The 19,688-nt window shown below is 32.1% G+C and overlaps 1 protein-coding gene across 1 annotated transcript; it reads left to right on the top strand.

Moving 5' to 3' along the window:
- Positions 1–9,614: 9,614 nt before the first annotated feature.
- LOC131927599 (serine/threonine-protein phosphatase 6 regulatory ankyrin repeat subunit A-like) lies at positions 9,615–15,688 on the top strand. The gene is made up of 4 exons (XM_059283306.1): positions 9,615–11,190; positions 11,340–12,317; positions 13,915–14,175; positions 15,162–15,688. Exons 1-4 carry the CDS (start codon positions 9,615–9,617, stop codon positions 15,686–15,688), a joined length of 3,342 nt encoding a protein of 1,113 aa, XP_059139289.1.
- Positions 15,689–19,688: the final 4,000 nt, after the last annotated feature.

The raw sequence follows: 19,688 nt of genomic DNA, 5'->3' as shown, positions 1-19,688 counted from the left end.
CCCCCGCCTCAAACTTTCGATTTGCACCCCCTCCAAACTGCAAAAATGCAGCTAAATTGACATTTTAATTTGTTTTTACAACCCATTTTGGCGCCCCATAAGGTCGGCTCCCGGGGACACATGTCCCCCCTGCCCACCCCATCGCTACGCCTCTGCGCCTCCACATTCTCATTTGCCTTCCCTGTTTATTTTATTTTTCTACAGGCGTACTGTTAACTATGACACTGTAAGATATTCCAGAGGTTGCTCCTGCCTAGGCTATCAAATGCCAATTTATAATCAAATATAACGCATAAAGTGGGTTGTTCTTTTGATAATGATGCTCCACAATTTGTACCATGAAAAAACAATTCTAGCATGTATATAGATAATGTCATTCTTATTATTCTTAATTCATTTTTAATTGAGATTATTATCATCTAATTAACATATGTGTATGTATCTTTATAATTAATATTTGGTCAACTAAATGTTATACTGTCATCATAATCAAACTTTATTTTAATGGGCTTATTATTAAAAAAAAAAATATAATTAATATTGCTTTCATTTAATAGTTATTGATTTTATTTTTGATGTTTCAAAAACCTGGTGTACCTTATTGATATTATTGTTATTAACTGTTGATGGTCAAGTAATATTAATTATACCAATTAAACTACTAGCTGTATGCTGTCCAGGGTTTCTCGAGTGCCTTTCAATAAGAAACAAATGAAGACAAAAGTAAATTTAAATTTCTCAAAAAAAAAATTGGAAAAAAAAATTAAAGACTTACAGACAGTTTCAGGGACACATTGATAAATAAATACACTGACATAGACACAAACACACATTAAAACTCATCCCCTATTTTACCCACTCTAAAAGAGGGTAAAAAAAGATTAAGCTTTGTGTGCATTAAAATCTTAGATAAAGGTTTTTGTGATTGCTTTATTATTATTTCAACGTAACTACGAGTATAATCGTTTCCTGTTCATGCCTAAGACCCATGGGGCAGACGAAGTAGAGTTCATCTGCTTCATAGACCTTTGCATATGATTGGATAATGTAGTTAGCACTATGCCAGGCAACTACGAATATATGTATTCATACTTTTCACTGCATTTACTTATATAAACAAACATAACCAACATTAAAGTGACAAAATATACTTGTATTATAATGAAAACTATTTTACTATTATTTTTATTTTTATTTTAAAAATTATTTCTCGATCATCGTCATATTTTCCCTTTTATGCCTTAGACAAAGAGATCGCTTCATAAACCTCTTTATAAACTTACCGGTTCTAGGCACTTTAGTTAGCAGTCCACCAAGATAATCCACATTTCCCTTGGCCTTCCCTGTTTCCTTTTCTTCCTGCAGTTCTACGGTCAACAACGACACTGTAAGATATTCCAAATGTTGCTCCTGCCTTAACTATCAAACGCCAATTTAAAATCAAATATCATGCATAAAGTTGACTGTTCTATTCATTATGTTGCTCTACCATTTGTACCGTGAAAAAATAATTTCCAACATGTATATAGATAATGCCATTATTATTCTTTTTTCATTTTTATATATATTATTATTATTATTATTGAATTAACATAATGTGTACGTATCTTTATAATTAATATTTGTTATAATAAATGTTATACAGTAATAATAATTAAACTTTATTTTAATGGGCTGATTATTATAAATAAAAATAAAAAAATATTTTTAATATTGCCTCAATGAGAATTTATTATTGATTTTATTTTTACTGTATCAGAAACCTAGTTTTCCTTGCAGAGGCGTAGCAACCACTCCCGGCGACCGTGGACAAACTTTCCATTGCCCCCCTCCCTCTGATTTTTATATGTATAATTCAAAACTGCAGCTAAAATGAGCTTTAATTTTTTTTCAAAATTATTTTGGCGCCTTTATGGTACCTTGTTGATATTATTGTTATTATCTGTTGTCATTCAAATTATAATAATTATAACATTTAAGCTACAAGCACAGTAATATCCAGGGTTTGATGTTCGTTTTACAGGTTGTTAGTATAAGAAACAAATTAACACGGAAGTAAATTTAAATTTCTAAAAAAAATTCTGAATATCGTATTGAAAATAATAAATGTGCGCATCACCAAAGTAATTAAAGCCTTACAGACGGACACAGAGACACATTGATAGGTAAAACACACTGAAATAGACACAAACACACATAAAAATCCATCCCCTATTTTACCCTCTCTATGAGAAGGTAAACAAAAATTAAACTTTGTGTGCTTAAAATCTCGGATAAAAGTTTTTATCATATGCACTGTTACTTTAGCAATTATAAATATTATTTTTAACAGGAAAACAATTCGCTCCTACTTTTAAATTTATTCTACAACAAAGACTTGGGATAGACTTTATACACTGTAACACAACACCTTGCAACTATGACAAAGCGCGAATTAAACATAGCGACGTTAGACGATAATCGTTGTTTGCCCGACGGCTGACTCCGAGACTGGAAACGGACTTTCAGGGTAACCACCTCTAATGTATAACAGTATGAATGTTTAGGAAGAGATAAACCAATCCATAAACAAACAAAATACAACAAAGTGTAGATAACACCCCCACACTACCTAGCTTCACACCTTAGCGCACACCACCTCACACAGCACATCGTGAACGACTCCCGGCCGTAAACCCCATAAAGTCTACACGTCTAACCATGCTGCAAATGCCACTAAAAAAAACTGAACCACAAAAGCACACGCCCCACGTCGCAGAAAAAAAAAAAGTAATAAACGACACATTAAAATCTACAGCAAAACCCACACCTCACACAGCACAACTCACACGACACACACACTATTCACACGTACAACACTCAATCACTTATCCCACACGCTTCCCAACACACCATAGTCTGCTCACAACACACGGAATAGACAAAACCCCAACCCACCCGCCCCAAACCCCAAAATACACCGCTCTACACCCAACCTTCACAACACATAAAAAGCACTCTGCGCTAAATCCAACACCATGGTCACAAACTGGTTAACTGAGCTTTACAGAGGTAATTATTTATTCTTTTAAAAAAGATGCCAGAATAGTTATTTATCAGGGCTACTTCTAACATACAAACCGTGAGCGATCTCCCCTAAACTTTCTCGAATATTCTTACATAACAAAACAGGGGATGGGAACTCCCTGAAGCTGCAGATTAAGCTTATCTTGATGTTCGATCACATAAGCTAAGTAGGTCTATGATACTCTCTCTAACCACTCTATGTCGTTTTAAGTATACCAAAAAGTCTTGTTTCCTTTACACTTCCAAGAACAATTTGATTTTAGATTTCAATTCAAAAACACAATTAACAACATTTCGTTTGACAGCCAGCGTACTGTAATGTAGAAGAGCAGAACCTCGTGATCTATATTAATGTTTTTGCTCATTTCTTTGAAGGCTCCAGATATATATGTACGTACACGTACACGTACACGTACACGTACACGTACACGTACACGTACACGTACACGTACACGTACACGTACACGTACACGTACACGTACACGTACACGTACACGTACACGTACACGTACACGTACACGTACACGTACACGTACACGTACACGTACACGTACACGTACACGTACACGTACACGTACACGTACACGTACACGTACACGTACACGTACACGTACACGTACACGTACACGTACACGTACACGTACACGTACACGTACACGTACACGTACACGTACACGTACACGTACACGTACACGTACACGTACACGTACACGTACACGTACACGTACACGTACACGTAAATAATTATTTAAATATATGTAAATAATTATTTATTTATATATATATATATATATATATATATATATATATATATATATATATATATATATATATATATATATATATATATATATACACATGCACGTTTACATGTACACGTACATAAATGTAAAAAATATATAGATGTATTATATATATATACCTATATATACCGATATATAAATTATATATATATATCTATATTTCGTCCCCTCAGTATTATCTTGTTCTAACTACAAATTTTGATTTTTTCGAAAAACTCGACCCTATGATGTAGAAAATCACTATGTTCAATCTCCACTTATCTACGTGACTCTAAGTCATCTACTTCTACCAAACTTTTCAATTTGACATTGTTCTAACTACAAGTTGATTCATTTGGCCAGTATAATCTTGTTCTATGTCAATTTTATAATATGATTTTGTTCTAACAGTATATAATTATTGTATAAATTTTCCTTGGAGACGCTAGAATTATAATGTTCTATGTCCGATTCTGCCAATGAAATTAGCTGTTTAAGTCATGTGACTTGTGCGTCGTTGATCAAAATGGCGGCGTGTGGACATCTGTTAGTCGATTTTGGTTGTCATGCAAATAAACTGACTGAAATACCAGATCCTGAAACGTAAGTATATTTATCTTTTATATGTTGTCTTAACTGTGTTATTTTACACATATTTAGTTCAAAGTTTGTTTGTTAAAATATTTTAATTAATAATAGGTCTAATATTGTTAATGTATGCCGTAGTATACACCTATATTAATTGTATTGTTTTGCAGTATAGTATCTGTAGGGTTTATTTGTATTTATATTATCAAAATCATAATGAGAAAGTGTTCCAATATATGGATGATGAAAACAATGTCTTTGTTACAGATCAAAATGTGAAGTAATTAATTTGTTAGTCTTAATACTATGAATATGTTTATTCTTGGTTTTCAGTTTGGTATAAGTGTAGCAGAGGGGGGGGGGGAATAAGTCCTTCTGTTTTTGCACTTTGTACTGATGTAGTCTATCTTTATTTCTATCCGCAGAGAAGTGCGAAAGAGAACAATGAAAACAACAAAGACCTGGTAATGATATGGGTATTGGCGCTGCCTGTATTCAAGTTGCGCAGCATCGTTATGAGAAAAGAAACAGTGTTTATGTATATTCTCAATATTCAATTACAAGATTGGTTGTTTTTGCATTAGGAACTGTGTATATTGTGTAAAATTAATACATTATTTTTAAAGCTAATTTCTGAGTTTTGCATTTATTGTATTAATAATTTAATTCCAGTTGTATCACAATGCTCGGGGCTTGGTGTGATCCGCACGTGACGCCATTTAGAGGGCGACACCAATGTGAAAAACACTAAAATTTGCAGTCAATATAATTCTTTATCCAGTTAATCTTAAAATAAAATTATAGGGTAGAGGGGTGACGCAAAACCAAAAATGTAAAATTGTAAGAAGGTGGAGGGTTGACACCCTCAGTTACCACACCGAGTGTCACCCTAACTAGACTCGCCACTGACTAAATCAAATTATGTTAATGTATGCATATAACCCAAAGTTACAGAATAAACTTTACATTTTAATGCACAAACACACTTATAAAGAACTGTAAAAACATTACATGTCATGTAATGTACTCTAATATATACATTTTGCCATGGAAGTGATAAAAAGTGAAAATTAATGACCAAGGACAGTCAGATTTACAAAAAGAAGATATTACTCTTTCAAAAGTTTATTATTACTCATAAAAAAGTGCATTACACTATTGAAACTGGCTGTAAAAAACGAAATTTTACTTAGAACATTATACAATTTTCTTACCCTGATCTAGTTGATAGTATTTTGTTCTATCTCAAAAGTGAAAAATAATTATTTTGGGCTTCTATTGCTACATAAAGTCATAAAAATAGCATCAATGCTCATTGTTTAATGCCCTTTAACATTTTATCAAAAAATAAATGAGTTTAAAATATATGTAATAGGGAAATCAGACCCCATGAAACTTCAAATGCGTTTTTCTCAAAACTACATTTTGGGAGATAGAACAAGATAATACTAGGGGGACGATATATATATATATATATATATATATATATATATATATATATATATATATATATATATATATATATATTTACATATATATATATATATATATGTATAATAATATTCGTTTTATTCTTAGCAAGAGTATCTTTAAGATGTTTTAAGAGGCCTACATGTGCACTTCCTTAAAAAGCCTTGTTGTTACGAACTCGGACTGAATTCGCCATGTTTGCATGCTTGTTACGGAAATTCCAAATTTTACTTTATACTTCCTAGAATGGATCTGTGAAGTTTGAGAGGCAGTCTAAACGCCATAGCTAAACTAAACGATCAAGTGCATAACCAATTGACAAACGTTTATTTCAAGAAAAAAATGTAAGTATTTTTAAATTTTGTTCATATTTTTTTTTAAATTAAATAGAAGAGCTTATCACTATGTTACTTGCTACATGAGCGAAAGCAGTTCATCTGTGTACTTTGAAAAATATATAATGTGACGGACGCCAACTTGCTAGCATTACTTGCTGTCAGTTCACCTTGTTAAACATGTATTTAAATGTTCATAAATGTTCATATATATAATATATTTATTTTTAATAGCAGTATCTCTTTGATATTTAAATTGGCATACACGTGTGCTTGAACAAAATAATGCACACACTTACTTAAATAGGCATTGTTTGTCTGAAAATGGAATGCGTTTGCCATGTTGGCATAATTGTTATGGAAATTCCAAATTCCAAGTTTTACTTTATACTTCCTAGAATGGGACTATGATGTTAAACATGTAGCCTAAATGTCTGTGGTAAACCAATCGACCAAGAGCCATAACCAACTTACAAAAGTGTATTAAAAGACATAAGGTAAGTTTATGTTGAATTGTGTGTGTATTTTTAAAATTTTAAATAGTAGAGCTTATCAATATGTTACTTGCTACTTGAACGGAAGCAGTTCATCTGTGTACTTCTAAAAATATATAATGTGACGGACGCCATCTTGCTAGCAGTACTTGCTGTCAGGTCATCTTGTTAAAGATGTGTCTGAATGCTTACTTGTATATATATATATATATATATATATATATATATATATATATATATATAGCTATAGCTCAGATGTGTTTAGTGGGTTAGAAACACCCACAATAGAAATTGACAAAATGTCTGACGCATTGCTTGCACTGATCACTCTGAATTGAAGATGTAAGAAAGCACTATTAAATTATTAAATAGGCTAATTTAATTTTTTTATTACGTTAGCTTTGACGTGGCTAGGGTAAGGGGTTATGAATCCCCCCCCCCTCCCCCTCCACATGGACCCTTAAAAAGGAGTAAAATAAACAAAAAACAAGATATTTAAATGCACTTGAAATAAGACAAACTTGCTTTCTTTAATAGTAAAAAATTGAAGCGTATTTAATCTATAAATTATTTTGAAGTCAAAACGTTTAATTAAAGAAAGCATGTTTTTTTGTTAAATTTAGTTAATTTGTAACATTTGAATGCTTCTTATTATAAAATAGTTTATAATTATTTTATTTTCCACTTGCAATAAAAAGAATAAAATAAATGCAATTCTTTAATTATTTAAGAATGAATAAGTATTTAAAGTACTTTAACATATTTAATACTATAGATTTGCATGACTTAAAATAATTATGCACTAAAGTCAAAAAGAAATTACCTAAGAAATCATCTAATAACAAGCTTTGATATAACAGTGCAACAAAAAGGAGAAAATTAATAAATTAAGTCAAATTTGACGTGCCAACTTTAAAATCAATCTGTCAGTTAGAAGTGCTCGAAATTACGCTAGAGCGTTTCAACAGAGCAAGCAAGTTAAATAAAATCTTGTGATATGCATATAATAGAGCTATAAATTGTAGGCCTAAAATTTATACGAACATATTACTTACATCATATTTAACTAATTAAGCGTCTAAACATATTTGATTTCAGATTGCATGCTGCATAATCTTGACCTACGTTCCAAGTTTCAAATAAATTGATCGGTTAGAAGTGGTTGAAATTTCACTTGGCATTTTTGAACAATGACGAATCATGAAAGAAACAGTAAGCTTCAAGAAACGTATGACGAGTATGAGGTAAAAGCAATTTTAACTTTAATTGCCACGATTTAATTAGACTAACGTGCAAATGTTTTCTCTACGACACTCTTAAATCTAGACCTAAACTATTTTTGGATGTAGCCCAATTATAGTTATTATGAAATAGCTAAATAATTTAATCTATCTTTAAAACAAAACAAGACTTATTACAATGTATATTTTTGCTTGTACATGCAATAACAAGTAATGTTCTTCCAATTTATGTATTACACTAGCTCGATATGTAATTTTATTATTATTATTGTAATGAACAAGAGTTTAAAATACAAGGAAAGCAAGACTGACAAGGTTAGTTATGATTAAATGAAAGTAAAATATAATAAAAGTAATAACCTACTTTTAAAAACTCATAGGAATAAAAAAAAAGTAAAAAAAAATGACAAGTCAAGTCAAATTCTAAAATTATATATAAAATTCAACGTCACGCTGTTAAAAAATAGAAAGTTCACACATTTTTATGTTTGTATTAATAAAAAATTGGGATATAGGAAATATAAAAAATTACATTTTGAAAATGAACGATGTGGTTTGAAACGTTTGTAATGAGTTGAAAAATAAAGGTATACACTTTTTTAATAATTATGATTGGTAACTGAATTATAATTAATGCGTGTTATCAAACTAATTATAATAAATATTGACATCAACAAGAATATTTCTGACCATTAACTGTCTGACTATCATCTAACCATTAACTATCTCTGTATCAACTGTCTGGCCATGAGCTGTCGGACCATCACCTTACCATTAGCTGTCTTACAATTAACTATCTGACCATCGGTTCCCAGAAAGAAGCGCAACGGAAAAAAAGCGCAAACAGAAATTTGCGCACACAGAAAAATGCAAAATGTTAGGGGAAAAAACGGCGGTGCGTAATGCCAGCAACACCATTATTATGCCGAGGTATCTGAAACATGAAACTATTTCATCTGTCCCATGTGTTTTGGCCACGAACGGGAAAAGATGATGATGATAACACACAAACTCGGATAAGTGCGTGGTTGTTGTACGTTCATCGAACAGGTTAACTCGCTCTTTGGCACATTAGATGAACCAGGGAGCTATTCGGCTGCAGGTTCTTGAATAGCAATCACCTATGATGGGTTGTTCTCGGTGCGGAGGGCTATTTTGTTTTCAAAAATATTCCAGACTTTGTGTGCATCTTTATTAAAAATACAAAGAAAAGAACCTAGCGCAGAAAAGCAAGTCCATATCATGTAATAATGTAATATATATATATATATATATATATATATATATATATATATATATATATATATATATATAGATATAGATATATATTTCAAAGACTCTTTAAGAAAGTGTTGCTGTACTATTGGATTAATGTATAAGGTAACATACAATACATTTCCAAAATATATTCAATAAAAACAATCCTACCATAGTCATGTCCGTGTTTACCACATAAAAAACTTGAGATAAGAGTAGTATAAAATCAGGAAAAAATTACGTGGTGAAATGTTATCAAAACTGATGATTTTTTTTCTGTAAAACTTTAACGAAACTATTTAATTGTTTCTTTTTGCATTTCAGGGTTACATCACAGAAAATAAGTTTTTTATTTTTTCAAATTTTCACAAACATACAAACATGTCTTACGGGACAACTGTAACTGCAGAAGACATTTTTACAGCTGCTAAATTGGGAAATATTGAAAACTTGGACACTGCTTCAATTAATTGCACAAATTGGATTGGCCAGACAGCGCTAATGTTAGCTGCTGAAGCCGAGAATTTGTTAGCATTAACAAGGCTACTAAAAGCGGGTGCTGACCCTAATGTACATAAACGTTTACGTTTTGACTGTCCCTGGACAGGAGTTCCTATCATCCGTGTCACAGCACTAACATTAGCTATGAAAAATTTCGACATAGAATGTGTAAAAGAACTGATAAGGGCTGGAAGTTTCTTTGATTGTTATCGAGGATTGGATGCTTTAGAGATGGCAAAGGATTATCAATTCATGGCTGCTATTGCTGAAGGAGAGAAAGTAATGAAACAATATCTTAAAGATGACTCTGACCAACCAGGGACCGCCTTTTATGTGGCTTTTATTAATAGACGTATTGATTTGCTCCAAGATTTAATAGACGGGGGAGTTCCTTTCAATTTAAAATCATTAGCTTGTGTAGCTGCAACGCAAAAGGAAGCTCTGATTAACATGCTACCTCTTTCACCTCAAAACAATCCTAGGGGAATAGTTGAAAATTTAGAGGCACTTCTTACACAAGCAGTACAATTGCAGGAGATATCGATTGTAAAAATTCTAATTAAAAAATACTCTGATCTTGATATTGTGAATTTCTTAAAAAATAAAGCTCTTCAGGTCGCTTGTAGTAACGATAGCGTTGAGTTAATAAACGCACTGTTGGTTGGGGCTAAAATGCAAGAGTTTAGTTGTTCTTACATAGAAATAGTTCAACTGCTTGTATCATCCGGTGCGGAAGTAAACTTGGTTGATAAAGACGGCAGTACATTACTTATAAAAGCTGTTCAATCAAAACAAATGGAGATCGTCAACTTTCTTTTAGAAAAGAAAGTAAATATCGACCAAGTAGACGATTCTCAGAGTACAGCTCTTCATTATGCCTGCATGTCAAATAGTCTAGAAATAGTAAAATTACTTGTGAACGCTGTAGCTAAAGTTGAGGTCTATAATAAGGAAAGTTTGACACCTTTCTCCATAGCATGTAAGATATCCAATATAGACATGATGAAGCTTCTTATCAATGCAGGCTCGGATATAAATTGTGTAGATACTTATGAACGAACGCCTCTCATAAACTCTATTAGGGAAGAAAATCAACAAGATTCTTTGAATAACTTAATAGGGTGTTTTCATTACAGTGCACCTACAGTGCCTACTACGGAAAGTCACTTCGATCTCACACAATTTTTGCAAGAACATGAAGCTTATTATTCAAATGTGGACAAAGACGAAATGACAGCCTTGACGTGGGCAGCTAAAACATATAACGAACAAGTCTTTGATCTTTTGATTGAGCTTAAACCTGAAGTTAATTGTGTTGACCTACAACAGATGACAGCATTAGCTTATGCGGTGATGAGCCGTAACGTTCAGATGGTAGCCAAGTTGATACAAGCTGGAGCTGATGTTAACATCGCCACTAATTGTCAAGTAGATATTCATAAAGATTCTTTTATAGGTAAATATAATCTTTTTAAATCGAGCAAAATGCGAAAATTAGAAAAAAAAAGTTCAAGTAGTAAAAACACACCACTGCATTTAGCTGGGAGATCGAGTAACAGCAGCAATGAAATAGTGAATTTGCTGTTAAACTCTGGAGCTAATGTTCATGCAGTAATGAACACGGCAGAACACCTTTACATATCGCAGCTGCTAAGAGTTATTTGGAGATTTTGCAATCTTTGTGCCGATTTGGTGCAAATATAAATGCTGTGGACAATTGCGGAAGTTCACCGTTGTTTCGTGCCTTGATGTTTAAAAACAAAGATGCATCTAAATATTTGCTAGAGTGTGGAGCTGACGTAAACTTGACATGTGATTCTCTATGCTCGCCTTTATTTGTTGCTGTTTTATATAACGACACGGAGCTTGTAAAGTTGTTGATACAACATGGCGCGATTTTAGATATGGACGAGTATTCCAAGCTAATGGTTGCACTTGAACATAGAAACGTTGATGTGACAATTGCTTTATTAGAAAATGGAGCAGATGCTAATACTAGAGACATTAAAAAGACACCTGCACTAACGATAGCCATAAAACAGTATATTGGTCGTTACAAATTTGCTACACCCGTTCTGAAAGCAACATATGAGTATCAACCTTTAGGGACAACAAAAACCGATGATCAACCCGTAGGAACAACAACAACCGATGACAAAAAAAATTTGTGGAGAAATGAAATAAAGCTTGTAGCTGAATCATTTTTAAACAATGGCGCCAATATTTCAGCCACTGACGATGAAGGTAACACTTGTCTACACATAGCGGCTGAGGTTTGTTGCGTAGATGTCTTGGAGCTGTTTGTAGCCCACAAAGCTGACGTCAATGTACAGAACGCAAAAGGTGAGACGCCGTTAATGATGGCGTGTCGTCATTGTGGTGATGTTGAGGCGGTCAGTTATCTTCTCTCTGTTGGAGCTAATGTAATGTTGTCGGATGAAAACAATGATACAGCCTTGCACCACACGATCTTCAAAGGATATGCAATGCGGGGCTTAAGGAACGTGATTTCAGACACGCTTCCATGTATTATTACACTTTTAATTGAAAACAATGCAAACATCCACGCCCGTAATGGACAAGGTAATACAGCCTTACATTTGGCTGTAAAGTTCGATTTCGATTATGCTTTTAATGCTTTAATAAAACATGGCGCTAACGTTAACGATCAAAACAACGAAGGAAAAACACCTCTTTTCTTTATGAAAAGCAATAAATTAATTGATAGCAAAGGCAGGAGCAACATTTATTTTTCTACAGGTGTACTGTTATGACACTGTAAGATATTCCAGAGGTTGCTCCTGCCTAGGCTATCAAACGCCAATTTAAAATCAAATATAACGCATAAAGTGGGTTGTTCTATTGATAATGTTGCTCCACATTTTGTACCATGAAAAAACAATTCTAACATGTATATAGATAATGTCATTCTTATTATTCTTAATTCATTTTTAATTGATTTTATTATCATCTAATTAACATGTGTATGTATCTTTATAATTAATATTTGGTATACTAAATGTTATAGTGTCATCATAATCAAACTTTATTTTAATGGGCTTATTATTAAAAATAAAAAAATATAATTAATATTGCCTTCATTTAATAGTTATTGATTTTATTTTTGATGTATCAAAAACCTGATGTACCTTATTGATATTATTGTTATTAGCTGTTAACGGTCAAATGATATTAATTATAACAATTAAACTACTTACACAGTGCTGTCCAGGGTTAAATGTTCGTTTCTCGAGTGCGTTTCAATAAGAAACGAATGAAGACGGTAGTAAATTTAAAATTGCTCTATTATAATTCAAAGTAACTACGAATATAATCATTTCCTGTTCATGCCTAAGACCCATGGTGCAGACGAAGTAGAGTTTATCTGCTTCATAGACCTTGGAATATGAATGGATAGTGTAGTTAACACTATGACAAGCAACTACAAATATATGTATTCATACTTTTCACTGCATTTACTTATATAAACAAACATAACCAACATTGAAGTGACAAAATATACTTGTATTATAATGAAAACTTTATTACTATTATTTTCATTTTTATTTTAAAAATGATTTCTCGATCATCGCCATATTTTCCCTTTTGTGCATTAGACAAAGAGACCGCCTCATAAAGCTCTTTATAAACTTACCGGTTCTAGGCAGTTTGCTTGGCAGTTCCCCAAAATAATCCACTTTTAAAGAAAATTGTTTTTCTTCAGTGCTCCTCCACATTTACCTTGGACATTCCTGTTTCATTTTCTTCCTGCAGGCGTACTGTTAACCGTGACATTGTAAGATATTCCAGAGGTTCCTCCTGCCTAGGCTATCAAACGCCAATTTAAAATCAAATATAATGCATAAAGTTTACTGTTTATATTCATAATGTTGCTCTACAAATTTTACCATAAAAAAAATTCTCACATGTATATAAATTATGCTATTTTTATTATTCTTAATTAATTTTTTATTGATATTATTATCAATTTAACATATGTGTATGTATCTTTATAATAATTATTTAGTAAGCTAAATGTTGTACTGTCTTCAGAATTACACTTTATAGAAATTATTTGAAGATGCAGGCTCAGATATAAATTGTGTAGATACCCATTACCGAACACCGTTTATAAATTCTATTAGGGAAGTAAACTTTGAAACAACACAATTTTTGTTAGAACATGGAGCTGATATTTCAAAGGTGAACAAAGACGGAATGACAGCCTTGATGTGGGCAGCTAAAACAAATAACGGGAATGTCCTTAAGCTTCTACTTGACCTTAAGCCTGAGGTCAACTGTGTTGACCTCCAACAGACAACAGCCTTTGCTCATGCAGTGATGAGCCGTAACGTACAGATGTTAGCCAATTTGATACAAGCTGGAGCTGATGTTAACATCGCATCTAACTGCCAAGTAGAATGCAATGCAATTTGTATCTGTAAAGTTTTTAAACGTTTAAAAGAAATACTAGAAAATTTAAAAAATAAAACTTCTAAAAGTAAAAGTACACCAATATATTTAGCTACATCAACATGTCGAAGAAATAGCAGCAACCATATAGTGAAGTTATTATTAGAAGCTGGAGTTTTTACTTTCTCGTATATACGTAGTATAGAGAAAGTATTGTAATCGTGCAAAAAAAAAAATCGAGATTTTTACAAATCTCGACGTTTTACACCTCACTGATACGGAAAAACATAATTTTGCAATCTTGTCCGTATGTCTGTGTGTGTGTGTGTCTGTGTGTGTGTCTGTCCGTGTGTAAACACGATAACTTGAGTACCGTTACAGCTAGGTTGATGAAATTTCATATATAAGTATTTTATCAAAATCGTAGATCCGTATCAACTTTTGAGCGATTTCCGATAACCGGAAGTGGTACTTTTCCTACTTTGAATTTTTTAAAAGCCTATAACTTGAGTACTATTTCAGATAGATAAATGAAATTTCACATGTAAGTAAAAGATCTAATTCTCTACCTTCTGTTAAATTTTGACTAATTTCCGTTGACTGGAAGTAGTAATTTACGCTACTTCCGATTTCTCAAAAAACTAATGTAAATTTTAAAAGTACTAATAATATTGCGCACTATTATGCGCTTTTTTTATTTGCGTTCACTTGGTGTGCAATTAATTTGTCTACGAGATTTTATTCTATTTTTAAAACTTTAAGTATTTAAAATGGATTAAAAATCATGTCTATAGCCCGAGTTTCCATCCCCTGTTATTTTATATAAGAATATTCGAGAAAGTTTAGGGGAGATCACTCCCGGTTAATTTTTTAAATTAGTAGATGAATATGGCAGAACATCCTTGTACATCGCAGCTGCTTTGGGAAATTTGGAGATCGTGAAACGATTACGCCGTTTTGGTGCAAAAGTAGATACAATAGACCATGTTGGAAATTCCACATTGTTTATTTTAGTATTTTACAAACATAAAGAGTTAACCAAATATTTGCTTGAATGTGGAGCTGATGTAAACTTGATATGTGATTCTCTATGCTCGCCTTTATTTGTTGCTGTTTTGTATAACGACACGGAGCTTGTAAAGTTGTTGATTCAGCATGGCGCTGTTGTTGACAAAGGCAAAGACTCGGAGCTAATGGTTGCTCTTGGGTATGGAAATATTGAAATGGCTATTGCTATACTAGAAATTGGAGCTAATCCGAATCTACGCGATAAAAACAATACACCGGCACTAATGATATGTATGAAACTTGCAAGTCATATAAATGATTATATTGTTAGTACACCTTCGAGAACCTTGTCTTATTATGATAAAATAAAAGTATGGGAAAACAAAATCAAGCATTTAACCCAGTCATTTTTGAGAAATGGAGCAAATGTTTCAGCTACTGATGATGAAGGCAACACTTGCTTACACTTAGCTGTTGAGATTTGCAAGCAGGGTTTTTTTGTGGCTGTTTGTAGCCCACAAAGCGGATGTTAATGTCCAGAACGTAAAAGGTGAGACGCCGTTAATGATGGCGTGTCGTGGTGGTAATGTTGAGGCTGTCAGGTACCTTCTCTCTGTTGGGGCTGATGTTAATGCAAGTAACACACATGGCCAGACTGCCTGTATGATCGCCGTCCTCAACGATCGTTTTGAAATTTTACCTTCACTCAAAAGATCTAATGTTGATCTAAACAAACTAGATAAAGAAAACAAATCTGTTGTTCTTCATGTTTTATTAAAAAACAAACTAGATAAAGAAAACAAATCTGTTGTTCTTCATGTTTTATTAAAAAAAAAAAAAAAAGAACATTATATTTCGGAACTATTAGAACTAGGAACATACACGGTTGTTGATTACTAGTACATACATTTAGTCAAATCTATGAAAACAAAATACGAAAAAAGAGAATATGAAATACGATTTCATAATCCTGACTGTTTCCAATGAATGTTTCAGTTTTTTTCTCTTACATGGTTGCTTTTTAAATCAGGCAATCAAAAGATGTCAAAAATCTCATTTTTATTATTCAATTTTCGAAAACAATTTAGAATTTGTTAGATACATATTCGCCATCGGTATGTTAGTCAAGTTTGACTTACATTTGCTTCGTAGGAATAAAGAAAATCTCCCTTTCTATTTTAGAAATTCTTCGTCAACATTTAAAGCAGAATTAATATCGGCAGTAAAGGAACCCTGGCCGCTGGTCAAACTAGCTTTTATTGAAGTCTCCACCTTACTTGGGTTTGGACTTATGAGAGAAGAAAAACTAAAACAGACCAAACTCCCACCAAGATTACAGCGAACGTTGATGTTTCAAGAACCAATATCAAGATTACCCGTAGAAGACTGGTCTAAAATACCTCTTTGTTTTGACCCAGTACAGTACGAGACTTTACCCTGTCCTAGACCTTTACTCTACTACTGGCCTGTTGGTCACAAACTGGTTAACGAAGTGTTATAAATAGATAATTCTAAAAAACAAGATGCTAAGACAATTATTTGTTAGAGCTACTTCTAGCACAAAATAAATTAAGATTTGGAAGGACTAAACTAAATGCTTTTGAAATCATCTTTAAATGAGCTCTCAGTCAATTTAATCATTTTTCTATCACTTAAGCCATATAGGGCCTATATTTATAAGTATTAATGGAGGTGCCTAGGCGAACACAGATATAACCAACGTTCAAAAGATACAACAAACATGTTAGTTATTATTATTTGTAGTATTATTATAAAAATGTCTTCCTGTTAAGTAATCATTATTTCCATTGTCATTATTATACTTAAACCTTCTTAGTCTAAATGTTTAATAGAATATGTTTATTTATATTTATAATTATTATTTTGAACAGTTAGTGTTTAAACTATCATTATGACTAATTTTGTTATCATTGATCAAAAATTAGATTAATATTTAGTTACAAAATTCTATATTTAATAAATTATTTTTGCTGTAACGTATTATACAACGTAGTAAATTATGTTCAAATTTAACACCCAACATCTTGAACAACTACATCACACACACAACAACATGCATTGCAACATCACACAGTCAAACACACGAACCATTACATCACACACCCATCAACATCACACACCTAATAACATGAACCACAACACAACACACCCAACAACACCAACCTAACAACATGAACCACAACATCACACACCTAATAATATGAACCACAACATCACACACCTAACAACACCAACCTAACAACATGAACCACAATATCACACACCTAATAATATGAACCACAACATCACACACCCAACAACAACCACCTAACAACATGAACCACAACATCACAACCTAATAATATAAACCACAACATCACACACCCGACAACACTAGCAACGACATCAAACTGGACAAATAATCTGAGACACAATACCCCAGACAAAATATCTGCGGATAAATGATCTCAGGTCGAATGATGTCATGGAAAAAAAATATATGGACAAACAAATACAATGGACACGTACACGTACACGTACACGTACACGTACACGTACACGTACACGTACACGTACACGTACACGTACACGTACACGTACACGTACACGTACACGTACACGTACACGTACACGTACACGTACACGTACACGTACACGTACACGTACACGTACACGTACACGTACACGTACACGTACACGTACACGTACACGTATACGTACACGTACACGTACACGTAAATGTACACGTACACACACACACACACGCATATATATATATATATATATATATATATATATATATATATATATATATATATATGTTATTTTTTTCTTAACCAATTTTTGTTCTTAACAAAAGTTAATTTAAGTTTTTTAAAAACATGAATTCGTGTTGATAACAAGCACTTAAATAAACCGTGTTTGAGCTTAAGTGGATGGTTTTTAGTTAAATAGACACACCTGTTTCGGGAATTCCAGGAATTACTTTATACTTCCTAGAATTCAGTTATTATGTTGGACATGTAGCCTAAACGCCAATCTTAAGTTAACAGCTTTAGAGCATAAACAATGTACAACAAACTAAATTAAAAGAAATAATGTAAGTATTTGTTGATTATTGAATATAATTTAAATAGTAGGGCTACTCAATATGTCACTAGCTTCACAAATGAAAGTATGTTATTTGTGTACGTGGCAAAATCGAATATGTGACGGGCGCCATCTTGCTAAAATTTACTACTGTCATTGTTATCTGTTAACCCTTTCAAAAAAATATCTGTAAGCTTATATATAAAAATATATTAATATATGTATATATATATATATATATATATATATATATATACGTACATATATATATATATATATATATATATATATATATATATATATATATATATATATATATATATATATATATATATATACTATATATAGTAAGATTTAGATAACAATATATATATATATATATATATATATATATATATATATATATATATATATATATATATATATATATATATATCTGTAATGATTTCCGCATTCTCACCATTGACTTACCTTATAATGTCACTTGTGTATGTTAAACCACCCAGAAATAAAGAACTTGTAATTACCTTTTTAATTACCTTAGGTAAAAAAAATAAGAATTGTTTTTGCGTAGCTGGTGGAGAGATGTGTAAACCCCTTCCCACCTCCCCCACCAATTGGATCCTCAAAATAAATAACGAATTCTTCATAATAACAGCTTTTGAATGCACTTGAAATGAGAAAATGTGACTAACTTGCTTTCTTTAAATAAAAACAATTGTTTGGTTTTTGATATCTTACATATTTTAGCGACTAAATGTCTTATTAAATTAACCATTGTTGTCTTTTATTTTCCTCTTTTATTACATTTAAATGTTTTTATTTTTTTATATTTTTCACTTTTTAGTCATTTGTTCTAAATGAACTTGACACTGCAATGCTTTTCTTCAAATGTCTAATAATACTCTAATATTTAAGTGACTATAAAGAAAAGCGTTCGTCACAATATTAACTATTGGATACCTTAACTAATAGGAACCAACGTTTTTCTTTATAGTTTTTTAAATAGTAGTGTTTTATAATATTTTAAAGAAAATATTTTATTTTCTCCTTTTAAGGGCATTATTATATAAAAAAAGCTTCTTATTAAAACGTTTTTATGCATTTGTTTTCATTATTTATATTTTTTAATGCCATAGAGGTGCGCACCAAAAAACATGGTATTATAGTAAACGAGAAAAATGGCCCGTTGAGGAAAGATACAACGGGCGCTAGGTTGATAGTGCTGTCTATTTTCTCTAAACTAAAACCAAAACCAAAATCACCAACTTAATTAAATTTAACCGGAAACGAAAAATGACATTGAAAACGGATTTTTATCCAGAATCGGTACTTTAATTTATGCAAAATATAGTCATAGGCATATCCCTAAACCATACACCTAACCTCATTCAAGACAAAAGTCGCTCCGCCCCCCCCACACACACACCCCAAAACATGTCT

This window comes from Physella acuta, unplaced genomic scaffold (assembly GCF_028476545.2).
Source record: "Physella acuta isolate Inbredline_101_S28 unplaced genomic scaffold, ASM2847654v3 ptg001422l, whole genome shotgun sequence".
In the NCBI taxonomy this organism is placed as follows: domain Eukaryota; kingdom Metazoa; phylum Mollusca; class Gastropoda; family Physidae; genus Physella; species Physella acuta.
Note: the sequence above shows the minus strand (reverse complement) of the source record. Positions and strands in the feature narration are given on the sequence as shown.